Source organism: Nanorana parkeri, unplaced genomic scaffold, assembly GCF_000935625.1.
Source record: "Nanorana parkeri isolate BGI_ZX_2015 unplaced genomic scaffold, ASM93562v1 scaffold1003, whole genome shotgun sequence".
Taxonomy (NCBI): Eukaryota; Metazoa; Chordata; class Amphibia; order Anura; family Dicroglossidae; genus Nanorana; species Nanorana parkeri.
The window spans coordinates 555,419-569,817 of NW_017307271.1; the positions used below are offsets into that span (position 1 = coordinate 555,419).

At 38.2% G+C, this 14,399-nt stretch overlaps 1 protein-coding gene across 1 annotated transcript in view; it reads right to left on the minus strand.

The window, feature by feature from the left end:
- The window catches only part of MCF2L2 (MCF.2 cell line derived transforming sequence-like 2), a 66,839-nt gene that overhangs the window by 31,724 nt on the left and 20,716 nt on the right, over nucleotides 1-14,399 (minus strand). The window contains exons 9-10 of the mRNA XM_018567060.1: nucleotides 13,843-13,912; nucleotides 12,829-12,935 (exon numbers count right to left, since the gene is read on the minus strand). Coding sequence (XP_018422562.1) covers nucleotides 12,829-12,935; nucleotides 13,843-13,912 — 177 coding nt within the window. The remainder of the gene's footprint in view (nucleotides 1-12,828; nucleotides 12,936-13,842; nucleotides 13,913-14,399) is intronic.

Below are 14,399 nucleotides of genomic sequence, written 5' to 3' on the forward strand. Positions count from 1 at the left end.
AGTCAGAGGCGTAACTAAAACCTTCAGGGTCCCGATGCAAGAAACAATGAAGTAGAGTGTTGTACTGTGTTAGCCATCAATTAGTGCAGAAAGTTTGGAGTTTAGGTGATACCCTTCATCAGCTAACTTAAAGTAACACTAAACTCAGGAGTTAAATCATAAAAATGCATTCAAGTACCGTAACTATTAACAAAAATATATCTTATTTGTGTATCACTTGGCTGTTGATTCTCAAATCATCTCTGAATTCATGCTGACACTGTCCTTCCTTCTGGAGGGTGGCTACTTTTGTTCCCCATGATCCCCTTGTATGTTGTATAGTAACCACCACTCCAAGCTTGTTCCCCTGACTACAATTTCAATACAAATTAGCTAACTAAACGTGAGATTGTAGTCTATCACAGGATCGAGCTTGGACCGGTGAGTACAACACACGCAGGGACCATGGGGAACAAAAGTAGCCACCCTCCAGAAGGAAGGACAATGTCAGTACAAATGCAAAGATCATTTGAGGATCTACAGCTGAGTGATACACAGATAAGCTACATTTTTGTTAATACTTAAGGCACTTGAATGCATTTTTAAGATTCTTGAACTCCTGAGTTTAGTGTAATTCTAAGTTATTAAAAATACAAGATTTCTTAGATGCCTTCATCAGTCTTTATACATTTCTGAAAATTGTTTCTAAACTCACATATTTATATACAGAGTAACAAGGAAGAAAAATAAAATATAAGTGTTTAAAACATTTTTACAACTGCTTTTTCTTGATACATGTGAGTGGTAAAGGCTGTTGTGAAGGGTGAGGCTGTAGAGATAGGGAACAGAGTGCTTACTGGGTTATTGGCTCAAAGATAAGAAGTTCCAGGCACAATTCTCACTTTGTAGAAGTCCTTTGGAAGTATTCAAATAACAAATAATAAAAAAGATACAACAAGGTGAGAATTGTGCCTGGAACTTCTTATCTTTGAGTCAGTTACCCCCAAAACACCTCTGATCTCTATTTCTATAGGCTAAACTGCTACAACAACCTTTACCACTCACATACTGTATGTCAAGAAAAAGCAGTTGTAAAATGTTTTTTTGCTTTCAGCTTTTTTTACCCAGAGAAGGTCATACAGATCCATCACCAATTTGTCCAAATACACTGGTCTAGACAGTTCTTAAACACAAAATGTAAAACAGAAAATGAGAGATCCTTTTAAAGTCTGGATTCACATTGTTGCTGTGCATTAATGCATGCCTGTTAATATGTGTTATGCTGCCCACTAACGTATGTTGCTTAAAGGCAGCCTATTCATTTGGGCTGCGTAAGGCACGAAAACCAGTGCAAGCACTATTTTTTATAACAATTCACCAAAATGCATTTGCTGCAATGCAGGTGTGTTTGGGTACCATTAAGAATGAATGAGTGTTGCGATAAAGAAACCAATAAGATGCATTTCCATTGTATATATATACAGGTGAAACTCGAATAATTAGAATATCGTGCAAAAGTAATTGCAGTAAGTGCTGCAAAAGGGGCCCAAACCAAGTACTGAGTACATATGCATGCTTGTACTTTTCAGAGGTCCGATATTGTTCTATGTACAATCCTTGTTTTATTGATTGCATGTAATAATCTACTTTTTTGAGGTTGTGGATTTGGGGTTCTTGGGGTTTTCATGAGCTGTAAGCCATAATCATCACAATTATGACAAATCACGGCTTGAACTATCTTGCTTTGCATGTAATGAGTCTATCTCATATATTAGTTTCACCTTTTAAGTTGCATTAGTGAAATAAATGAACTTTGCACGATATTCTAATTATTCGAGTTTCACCTGTATATAAACTTGGTTCATAAGTGGTCAGTATTGAATAGAACATATCTCCCCTCTGGATTGTAGGAATGATCACTAGAGGGAATTACAGGTTTTTCTTTTCTAAATTACAATACAGTGCCACAGCGCAACAGTGTGAACCCGGCCATAAAGAATCCTCTGCATAAAGAAATGTGTAAACTGATATTGCTGACTTCTCTTTCTGCAATTCTAGTTGTCTGCCTGCTATGACGATCTAATAGATATGATTTTTTTTGTGCCACAGACCTTTAACATGTATTCAGGTCGGGAGTTCTAGCTTCAATATGACTTTGCTGGATACATGCTTTTTCCAAGTGGCTCAGCAAAAAAATAGACTGCATGATTGGCAACTAGCATTTCAGGAGGTCAGCAATGGCAGCCCACTTATTTTTTCAGCACAGGTTTCTCCTGTAGACCCTTGACAGGTAAGAGGAAGAAAGGACAGTTAAAATGCATGTACTTTATACTGTATATAACAGTGCAGTTAAGTGACGTCAGATTAAAGGCACACTTTGAAATGTATCTACCTTTTGTACGTGCAGGAACTTTTATAGTAGTTGAACTGATAGAGGAAGCTAAAGAAAATCGACGGGTGGCTTCTTTCTCCTTAGACTCTGGTTCTATGTGAACACACAGATTTAAAGCAATGATTTGTTAATAAGCATAGTATGAAAAATAAGGCATAAAGTTAAAAGACCAGTAAACTGACTAGACACAATTCATAAAATAACCGAACAGGCTTTTCATCACTTCTCCAGATGAGATAGAAATGATTGGAGATTGAACTAAGGAATGGTGAAAACTGATTGGCAATTTCTGTGCACTAATAGGGAAAATGGGTACGAATGGTGCGTCTCTCCCTCACAAAGAACTAAACAGACCTCAGCTTGTATGTAAAGCCTAACTACATCCAACACTTATTTTTTGGGTACAGTGGGAAAGAGTTAGAACTTTTCTGTCAACTTTGTATCGCTGTTTCTGTGTATATTAAGGATATCCTCTCTTACGTTTTTTTTTTTTTTTTACATCAGCAAAAAACATTTGGGGAATGGGGGCCACCAGAAAAGGAAGATGCAGACACCGATAAAGATGCGACAAAGCATCTAACCTTTTACACAGTGATATCCTTTTACATCAACAGGTAGGAAGTGAGTTTATACTCCACCATTAGACAATGTGAAGAGACCTATTACACCTGGCTGCAAAGAATAAGTATAGTAAAGGTAACTTCCCTGGTCTGTTTCTTACCCCTGCTTCAGAAAATACCAACTAAATTACCTCCAATATACCTGGAAAAGATTACGAGAACTATAGGCACATTTCTATGTCAAGGTTACATAGGTTTACTATAGTAAAGCAGCTAATTTTAGGTTTACTATAGTAAAAAAAAAAATAAAGGTGAATAGGTGAATAAGTGGCCATAGGTGTCTAGATTTCTAATTCAGCCAGCAGGCTGAATGAGAGAAAATCCAATATATGGATGAAGGAACCTCCAGTGTAGGGTATTGTATTAAGGGAGCCGCAGCACCCTCAGCTGCCAAACACAGACAAACAATTTCGGTTAACAACCACTGGATTAGTGGAAGAGATTACAATGATTCCACTTAGGGCCTGTTCACACCAGATGTGTTGAGACTGTGCTGGTCGCTTTTTCCAAGCAGACCGAAAGCACAGGCAAGGCAATCTGCCTTGTTTCAATGGGTACAGTTCTGAAAGTACAGCCTCTTGTACTTTTGCATTACAACTGCATTGCACCGCGCCGACTGAACTTCATGAAATGTCACTTGTGACATTTTAATAAAGTTCTAACAGAAAAAAAGTAAACTGTGGGTGCATCAGCTCTGTGCCTGTCATCGGCTGCCATTGCACACCAGCCGCCACACATTTAGCGTGGCTTACTGGCATGAACGGGACTCTTGAGTAGGGTACACACAGGTAGATTTTTGCATGAACGTTTGTACGAAAATTACAGTCAGAACGTTCATTACTGGCATCAGAAACTTAGCAATCGTTGTTCGAAATTTCATTTAATCTACGCTTTTATCTAATATTCTATTTTGGAATGAATGGAATTTCCGAACGAAAACCACATTGACTGTTGAAAATGTTTCCAATATGCTTCTTCAACAATTTTCTGGAATATTGTCACTTTCGTCTATCGATTGCACCATAATAATTGATAGATATTCGATTGAATGTTCCAAAAATTACTTTGAGCCGTGTATACCCTACTTTACTGTTTACACCCTGGACATGCAATCATTTACTTACTCTAACTCTCTATATATGAATGACAAAACCCCCTCTGTATAATCTGCTGACCTGGTAAATGCTCCTCCACGCTCAGAGAATCCTATCTTTGGGAATGGGAATCTTAACTGTCTACTAACAAAACTGGATATTTAGGAATGTTTTCACACATTTTTCCAAACATAGCTTCTTGAAAACACCTGAATAATGGGGAAAAGCTGAACTCCTCATACCATGACACCGAAAAGAATTGAATGCAAAAGTTGAACATTCGATGGAAGGGAAAAACACAAACTTACGGTAATGGGCTGCCTGTTGATCCCTCAGTTTACTAATCTACAGAAGTCCATTATAGTCAATGCACAAAAGGGGCTTCTTGGAATACTGCAACCTGTTGACTAGGCACCCAAGGTAAATAAAGGTAAAAAAGGGCCCCCTATAATTTCAGAGCCACTTTAACTAATTTCATGTAATGTAGATGTAAGCCATATGTCAAGCTTATTGCTGAGAATTTTTTGCTTTTTTAGCAAGTTTACATGGGCATAAAATACCAGTAAATGCTTAATACAAAAAGAAAAAAGATGCAACTGTGTCTTACACACCAGGGAAGGATGGATTCAATTCTGACACTGGTATCTTGTGGTTGGTCTTCGGAGGAAGAAGTTCCCATCATAGGAGAGGTGAGTATGCAAAATATTACAGAGTGGCTAATTGTCAGGCTACCAGGAGGGTTATTCTGAGGGAAGTTTTTAGGTAAGACATTGCCCTCAGTGTCAATAACCTGGAGCTGAATGATATTATATTGAACATGGGAATATCACTGCCAAATTTTGTAATACCAAGAAAAATACCTCACTCTGTACACACAAATATTTTTTAAGCTTAACTTTTCAGCTTTTCAAAGCAGTGGTTATACTAACATACAAACAATAAATTGAATAGATTGTTAAAGTATAAAGTGGCATCATCACCATCCAATATAGTACAAGGAAGTACGTATTAAGCGATAAAATGAAACTGATGTGTTACATGCAATTTTAAGGCATAATGAACAAACAATACAGCTATGAAATTATAATTTATCACAATTAATTCAAGGCAGGGAAATGGGCAACATGTAACATATGAAGTATGTATGATGTAACAGATGGACACATAATTACAAAAGCTGGGAAAGCTTTAAAGTGACATTAAAGGCTGTCCCCCCCAATGCTGCTTTAAGCACTTAACTTATGTGATGTCTGTTGAGGCGAACATCTTCTTTTTTCCACTCATTTCCAACAATCCCTCCAGCGCTGGTGCTGCTCTCTGATCCAGTGCAGACCCCTTTGTCTTCCTCTGTCCCATGGAATCCACCCTGCATGCATGTTCCCGGCTGCATGCATTCACTTACAATGTGTCTCTCTTCCTCTCCCCACACACACTTCCTCCTGCATGGCCATTCGCGAAGCTGGGTTTTACAGCCGGGAGCGAGCGGCACAGACCCAGGTAAGTAATTACCTATTTGCCAACTTTTTCCTTTTTTTAAATGTTTTTGCATATATCTACTGCTTAATGGCAATAGATATATGTAACAAAAATCAAGACTTTAATACTACTTTAAAGGGGAAAGAAGATGTGGGCAAGAAACAAATAATAATACTTATTATTATTGTTACCATTACCCTTGCTGTGTAATTCACCTCTTCCTTCATATACTTACAGATAAAAACTAAAGTATAAAAAGGATTTCATTGGAAGTAAAAGGCAAACAAAAAATCCAGCATTTAATATTTGCAGAAGGTGTGGTAAGGTGTAAAGTTTTTGGCAAGGAATCCAGAAATTAGGTATCCTTTCTATGGTTGCTAATCCTCACAGAAAAAAAACAAACCTGCATTGAATGGACCATTGAGAACACATTTCTGTACATAAGTACAAAGGGAATGTTGCTGCATTGAACTGTAGAATGTGCATGCCTAAAGACAATGTAATAATCAACAACTACAATTTGGAAAAAATAATTATAGAAATTCTATCCTCACTCTTTTTCACAGCAAAACTGATTACAGATGAATACAAGCAGTGCAATCAAAGTCCTTTACTTGACTAATAAAAATAAAGGGCTTGTACATTTTAGCCCTATGAATATGCCTACCCCTGAGTTTAGAGGCAGGTACAAATACCCAATGATAATTTGGTGACCAATGTATACAGTTTGATTTAAGTCCAGTCTGCAGTTGCATTGCGTACTGCTTGTTATAGACAGCAACTCTCTGTAGGGACGTGTATGAAAAGTGTGGTCATCACCTGCCCCCCCCACTTCCAACGCAATGGACTCAGGACTCTACAACACAATAAACTCAGGACTCTGCAACTCAATAGACTCAGGATTCTGCAAGGCAATAAACTCAGGACTCTGCAACACAATGGACTCAGGACTCTGCAACGCATTACATTGCAGAGTCATGAGTCCATTGCGGTGCAGAGTCATGAGTCCATTGCGGTGCAGAGTCCTGATTCCATTGTGTTGCAGAGTCCTAATACCATTGTGTTGCAGGGTCCTGATTCTGTTGTGTTGCAGAGTCCTGATCCAATTGCATTGCAGAGTCCTGATCCCATTGCGTTGCAGAGTCCAGAGTCTATTGCGTTGTAGAATCCTGAATCCACTGCCTTGTTTTTTCCCCTGAATTTCTGTAAAATTCCTGAGGTTTTTTTGCCTTGCAGATTCCTGAGTTTATTGCCTTGCAGAGTCCTGAGTTCATTGTGTAGCAGAGGCCTGAGTTTATTGCGTTGCAGAGACCCAAGTCCATTGCATTGCAGAGTCAGAGGAAAACAATGTCTCCAAAATTGCAGATAGTATAAATTAGTGTAATAATAACTTGCCAAACAGGAACTGAATTTACCTGAAGCACTTTGATACAGTAGTGTGAGTGACTTTGCATACTGTCGCCATCTCCATTCTGCTCGTTGTCTATTGGCGTATTAATAGTCTGATACACCAGTAAGGATGGCAATTTTAAAGTCCTTTGACTGAGGTCAACTCAAGATACTTCCAGCCATGAGCGAGCAATGTTTAGGAAACTAACCCGCCAGGAGTATCTTCAGTCAACCCCATTATAGGGACTTTGAAATCGCCCTCCTTACTGATGCATCAGAGGATAAGATTCTCAGTAGACAACGAGCAGAATCAAGACACAGACTATATTTAGAGGTCATTCACTCCACTGATTTACAGCACTTCAACCTAACTGGTAAATTCCATTCCTGTTTGGCTAAATTATATTAATACAAAGTTAACATTACACTGATTGATACTTTCTACAGTTTTGTAGACATAGGGATTGATTTACTAATAGTAAATACATTTCCCCTGCAAGGTGCAAATTCACTTGCAAAGTGAACAAACTATTTGCGTTTATTAAATCAACCCCACTGTTTTTTGTTAGGCAAGTGCAGTTCCCACTTTTGTAGGGACTGGATGATTTTTTATTTCAGCAGCTGCCACCATAGTGCTAATGGAGTGACCTCTGTGCTCCGCACAAAATTGTTTATTAATTTTACTAAATCCTAAAATAAACTACAGTAGAATGTGTTGGTAGACAAAAAGTTTGCATATACTGCTTTTGAGTATACTGGCACCAACCCGTATTTATAAAAAGAACACCAAAAATGAATGCAGGGTTTTTTTAGGTGCTAATTAACACAGCCAGAAGAATATATTTAAAGTTTAACAACTTTATTCACAAATTACACCTACACATAAAACCATAAAAGAAGAACAAGGGAACCAGATAATCCTTAAAACCTGCAATGCATGCCAATACTGCTTGTTGGTTCTGAACCTGCTTAACCTTGTCTCTCCTCAGACTCCCGGTTCCCAATGGCCGACAGCGGCCAGACCCGCACCAAGCCACGCATCTTTGCAGGTTTCAAGGATTATCTGATTCCCTGGTTATTATTTTGATGTCTCCATCCAGGCTCCCTTCTTAAAGGGATGCCCGGAAACTTTCCGTGGGTACTTCATGATTGGTTTCCCTACGGTGACCTCCAGATCAGTCATTGGTCCCGGTTTGGAGATTCCCAGGTGCAGGTACCTGGATGCCAGCATCAGACTTATGAACTTTGATGCCGTTTCTTATGTGATGACCTGATGAAGTGCAAATGAAGTGCAAAAACGCGTTGAAGTCAGCACCACTCTAATGAATAATACATCAACAACAATATATCTGTTGGATCTTTGACAAGATTATATACATGTTCTATATTTTGTCTTTTCTTTTCAAGGAGTGGCAATGGAAAGGTGGTCATTAGTAAAGAGAGTTAACCAACATAAGATATAATGGTGTTCTACTTTTATGGTTTTATGTGTAGATGATTTTATGGTACTTGTGAAAAAAGTTGTTAAATTTTAAATATCTTCTTCTGGCTTTGTCAATTGGCACCAGAAAAACCCTGCATGAATTTTTGGTGTTTTTTTTTTTTTTTTTTTTACAGAATGAGTTGGTAACAATAGTTTTTTTGTTTCTGCTTCTGTCAAAGTTCTAGAAAAAAGGGAGTTCTCTTTTTTTTCCTATACACTCATGCATATCATATCATTTATATCATTTGTATCTGATAATAAGATCATTATAAGTTAAAGGAAATGTAACTTGCATTTGCTTTGTGTGTTGTATACAATGGTGGCTAGTCCCATTATCAGGCCTATTTTTTGGTCACAATAACAAAAAACTATAATGCTGTGTACATTTTGGCACAGAAGAGCCTGGCAGCTAGTTTAAAACTGGAACAACAACATTTTTATAATAAGTGCCATGAACAGATGATACCATCATATGTGGAAAGTATTATACTGCCCAATACCAATGCATATGTTTGGCCCAGATTCAGATGTAAAAGTTAGAGTTGCCAAAATAATATCTGATAGCAGACTGCCTAACCAAACAATCTTATGAAGAACAAAGTCAGAACACTGTACTTTGGAACTTTCATGTCTCCAATATAGTGAGTGCATAAAAAAAAGACTTACAATGGGAAGTGACTTGTAAATTATTAACACTGAGACAGGTGAGGTAATAGCTGACAAGTGGATATGTGACGGTGAACACGTGTAGAACAAGATGTCACAAGGTCACTTTACCTTTAGATGGAGCTCTGCGGTTGGAGAGACCCTGCAATGTGAATCTCTTTCTAGCAAGCGCTGAGCGCTCTAGGTTATGACTGGCAGGAATATCAGCTAGGAGAAAGGGAAAGGGAAAGGAATAAAGCTGCAAGGGAGTGAGGTTAGTTGGGTTAATCAGCAAGCAATACAGAAGGGAAGGTGGGATGGTGATGTGCTGTAAAATGAAATACGTAAAAATTACCTAATGTCATTATAAAAGCGTTCCCATGCTTATATCTCCATTCATAAAACCATAAAAATGCCATACAAAAAGGATCAAGCCATAAAATCTGTAAACACAGAATTGGGTATCTGCTGGAAAGTGCAACCAGAGCTTCTTATACCTATTGGGGTCATCAATGGTGAGTGAGCTACCAGCTCTGTTCATCTCTTGTGCCCATTACAAGGTTGATTTCCGCCTTTTTGATGGAGTTAAGTCAATACCCTATATTTGCAGCTAAGATTTAATTTCTACACATATGCCCTACCCATTACAAGGGTTCCCATTCCTCTTCTTATATATATATTTTTTATTGTATTTTATATTTTGGACCACTACAGTTTCCAGGAGATAATACAAAGTCAAGGCTGTCCATACACTGCTTGTTTTTTCTCAATCAGAGGGTGTGCTACTGTCAGAATACCCAAACAGAAACTGCAGGTGGGGCGTAGGGGTCCCAACGGGGCCACACACCAGTTGGATTAGTCAGTAGGACTCGGTCAGAATTTACACAGTGTATAGCCAGTTATTTTTTTTGTATTATTATTATAATACAGGATTTATATAGCGCCAACAGTTTGCAGAGCGCTTTACAATATATGGAAGACATTACAGTTACAATACAAATCAAGGCAAGATGGTAAGGAGGGCCCTGACTACGCTAACACTGTAAACTCCCTTACCCAAAACAATTGGGATCAGCATCAACCAGTAAAAGTGTCTCTATTTGAGCCTAACACACAGCTCCTTTTTTTCAATATAAGTACTAGTGACAGTTTAATAACACAAGATATACTAAACACTGTCAAAATAATCAGAATTAATCTGAGTTTTGCTGTCTTTTTTAGCTATTTACTGTATTCTTATTAACCTAAGATATGGCAAAGTATGAGCTGTTTGATTAAAAGGGAGCAAATATTAGCTGTTTGATTACTAGGGAGCAGATAATGAGATAGCACTGACAGGGCAACAAAAACAAACAAATATGCATTATTAATAGCACACTGTGTATGTGAAAAGAGCAGATGGAACCTTAGAGAAAATACATACTGTTAAGTAAAATATTATGAAAGGAGAACAGGAAGTCAGTAAGATTATTGTTTGAGGAAACTGAACTGAAACTCTGAGCTGAAATTGTGACCCAATAGATCAGTGGTTCTCAACCTTTCTAAGGCCGGGACCCCTTGGTAACATTTGCCAAGTTGTGGTCACCCCCCAACGGTAAAATTTAGGGATGACGCGGCTGCTGCAGCGACTTCTGGTGGCGTGGCGGGAGAACTGACACTGCTGCGCTAAGAGAAGGCTGAGGAGGACTCTCACCTAGCACAGCAGAAATCACACAGCGACCCACAGGTTGAGAACCACTGCAATAGATCAAGGCATAATATGTGAAAGTTTAACACTTAATATCAGTAAACAAAATAACGGCACAGGTATGGGTATGAATATAGTTTCTAAAAATGTCTATCTGCGACACATTCTCAGAAATGTTTGTTAGTATAACTAAGATTCATTTCATGAGAAAGTTTTACATAAAACAATATATTTTTCAAGTACAATCTGATGCAAGTTGGAAATATTTTTAGGAAAAGCAAAAAAGTGACACCTGCAATTATTCTACAGATAGAAGAACCTCAACTTAGGCTTTAGTTAGAAGCCCTGTTATAGAAAGCCCACCAATTTCACTCTACTACAGAATGATTTTAAATATACATCAATTAATATAGTGTCCAGGTTATTGGAAGGCCTATATGCTGCCTACCTGAATTGAGTTTCTGGGAATGTTTGTATTAAAAAATGTAATACCTGTGATCCATACACACCATTCCTCTGCTTATTATAAATCATTTTAGCAGCTGTACCTTTTGGTTTTCTTTCCATATTTGGTGCATGCTCATGCTAGAGGACTTCAGCTGCCATTGCTTAGCATGGATGTATTGTGTTTTGCTTCGTCACTTTGCCCCGTTCAGGGTAAAGTGACAGTGTCTCTTGAAAGATGATCTCCCAACCCACTAATACTGACCTTCACCGTGCTCCCCTGCCACTCTGTTGAAGCCCTTGTGGAATGCCTAGTGTTTACGCAATGGTGGTGTATGTATTTGCCTCCTAAGATGCAAAATCCTCAGACGCTTCACATGAGGAAGATGTCATCAACCCAGTGTAAGCTCAGACACCATCCGACACAAAGATTATACAGAATTTAGACTCAGAGGAACCAAGTGGTGGGGGGGAGCATGGAAAGTATAAACTGACTGAGAGGGCAAGCTTTCATTCAGGGTAAAGTGATCGAGTTTCTTAAAGGAGGAAAAGGCTTACTCCACAGGCCTTACTCTTGCTCTCAGTTTACTCATTACTACAAACACCAATCAGTGATAACATTATGACCACCCACCTAATATTCAGTATCTCTCCCTTTTGCTGCCAAAACAGCCCTCACCCATCAGGGCATGGACTCCACTAGACCTCTGAAGGTATGCTGTGGTATCTGGCACCAAGCCGTCAGTAGCAGATCCTTTAATTCCTATAAGTTACGAGGTGGGGCCTCCATGGATCAGAATTGTTTTTCCAGCACATCTCAAAGATGCACCCTCTTTTCCTTCCTAGGATCACTTTTGGTAGGTCCTGACCACCGCAGATCAGGAACATCCCACAAGAGCTGCAGCTTTGTAGCTGCTCTGACCCAGTTATCTAGCTATCACAATTTGGCCATTGTCAAAATCTCTCAAATCCTTATACTTGCCCATTTCTGTTTCCAACACATCAATTTCAGGGACAAATAGTTAATTTGCTGCCTAATATATCCCACCCATTTTCAGGTGCCATTAAAAGGAGAAAATCAATGTTACTCACTTCACCTGTCAGTGGTCATAATGTTATGGCTGATTGGTATATACAGTATGTCCTAGTTTGGGTACTCACATAGATCTGAGTAGTACCACAATGTCCTTAAGGTTTCATATATACTTGCAAATGTATTCAACAAAGACCTTTGTTTTTAATCAAAATGTTAGAAATGGTTTATAGTGAGGTCTGTGTTCTGGTTGACTAGATTAAGTTCTGGGAAGTTTATTATATTATAATTACATGAAACATGAAACCAGACTGCTATTATGTGCACTGCAGTTACCTTTTTCATCATAACACTGGAATCTACAGTTTCTGTTCATAATGATCTCATTCATTGTCTTAATGAACATGAATAATACGCTAGAACTGCAAAACAATCCCAAATCCCTAGAATCCCAAAACAATTGGGATCAGCATCAACAGGTAAAATTGCCTATAAAAAAATAAACAGTTAAAGATGGATTTGTTTATCATTAATGTTATTACTTTGAAAGTGCTTCATTAAATGTCATGAAGTTAATTACTCCTACCTTTTGTATGTCTTCCAGCTGGACTTGTTGTTCTGTTCTTGTTGTTCGGTGAATTGTGACTGGAGGAGTCGGCTTTGTTTTGATTGTTCAGTGATGTTTTGTTTGACCTTTTGTTAAAAAAAGAACAATTGAATATTTCGACAACTGTGTCTAATAATTGTACTTGTGAAGTTGTCACCTAGAACATGTTGAATGTGCTTTACATAATTCTCTGAAACAGATTGCTAAAGTTATTGCCAGCAATCATGGGTGTATGTGATATTTTCACAGTCATTTCTCATTCTATGCTGCAAAATATGATGGAGATATTGTCTAATTTTGTGGCATAAAACAATCCACAGAAACAACTGCTGCAAATTCTCAATTTGAATACATTGGTCAACAATATTCATCTTCAAGAAAAGTGGAGGGATCCAGCCATAAAAGGGTGGCCGGTCCAAGCGGTCACTAATGGAACGGGATGGACAAAATAAGGGTATTATAAAAAGGTATTTATTGGTACAAAAATATCAAAAAGGGAAAGATATAGACACCACCATCTATTCACTATCAAGGGTTAAAAAGCATCGTCTGCAGACTTCAAACACACTCTGGTTGGATGAATAATCTCGTTCCTTGACGAGATGGTTACCTTTGTGGTCTAGCCATATTATATCCAATGATACATGTTAAAACTATATGTGGTTTATTCATCCAACCAGAGTGTGTTTGAAGTCTGCAGACGATGCTTTTTAACCCTTGATAGTGAATAGATGGTGGTGTCTATATCTTTCCCTTTTTGATATTTTTGCACCAATAAATACCTTTTTATAATACCATTATTTTGTCCGTCCCGTTCCACTAGTGACCGCTTGGACCGGCCACCCTTGTATGGCTGGATCCCTCCACTTTTCTTGATGCAGTTTTGGTCACAGTTCGGTAGAGAGACCTAATATATCATAGGTGGGGTATCACTTTTAGAGATCGGATCTCCGGGAGAAAATCATTTTTTGATATCTACAATATTCATCTTACCTAGTAACCCAAGAATTCATTGGAGCATGGTACACACTCTCTGTTATCCTCTGATGTAACTGGCTGGCTTCTATAAAATATAAAAGAGGTCACTGTTATGGGGCATAGTGTATAATGAAAGCTTAGCACTAGTCACACCTATGCTCTTTCCCTGATACGTTTTCCATTTAAACCAACGGAAACGAAACAAAACACATCTTACAATGTGTTCTAACACATGTTTTGCAATGCACTTTGTATTGAGTGTCAACATGTGCAATACTGTACATACATCAACACATTTTGATGCACATCATGATGCTTTGCCGTGTGTCATGGCGCATTGACATATGTCATGATGTGTATTGACATGCATTATAGTGAATGCATTTACAGACATTTTGATGCATTAACATTGATTTTAATCATAAACACATCAAGGACAGTACTATGGGTGCCCTCAAAATAAAACTATACTGCACATACTATACTGCCCTGCGGCCCCCTCCTTAGCTTCACAGGGTGTAATCATTAATTAAAGAACCCCATATACTTCTTATGCTTGCACTACTAAAATG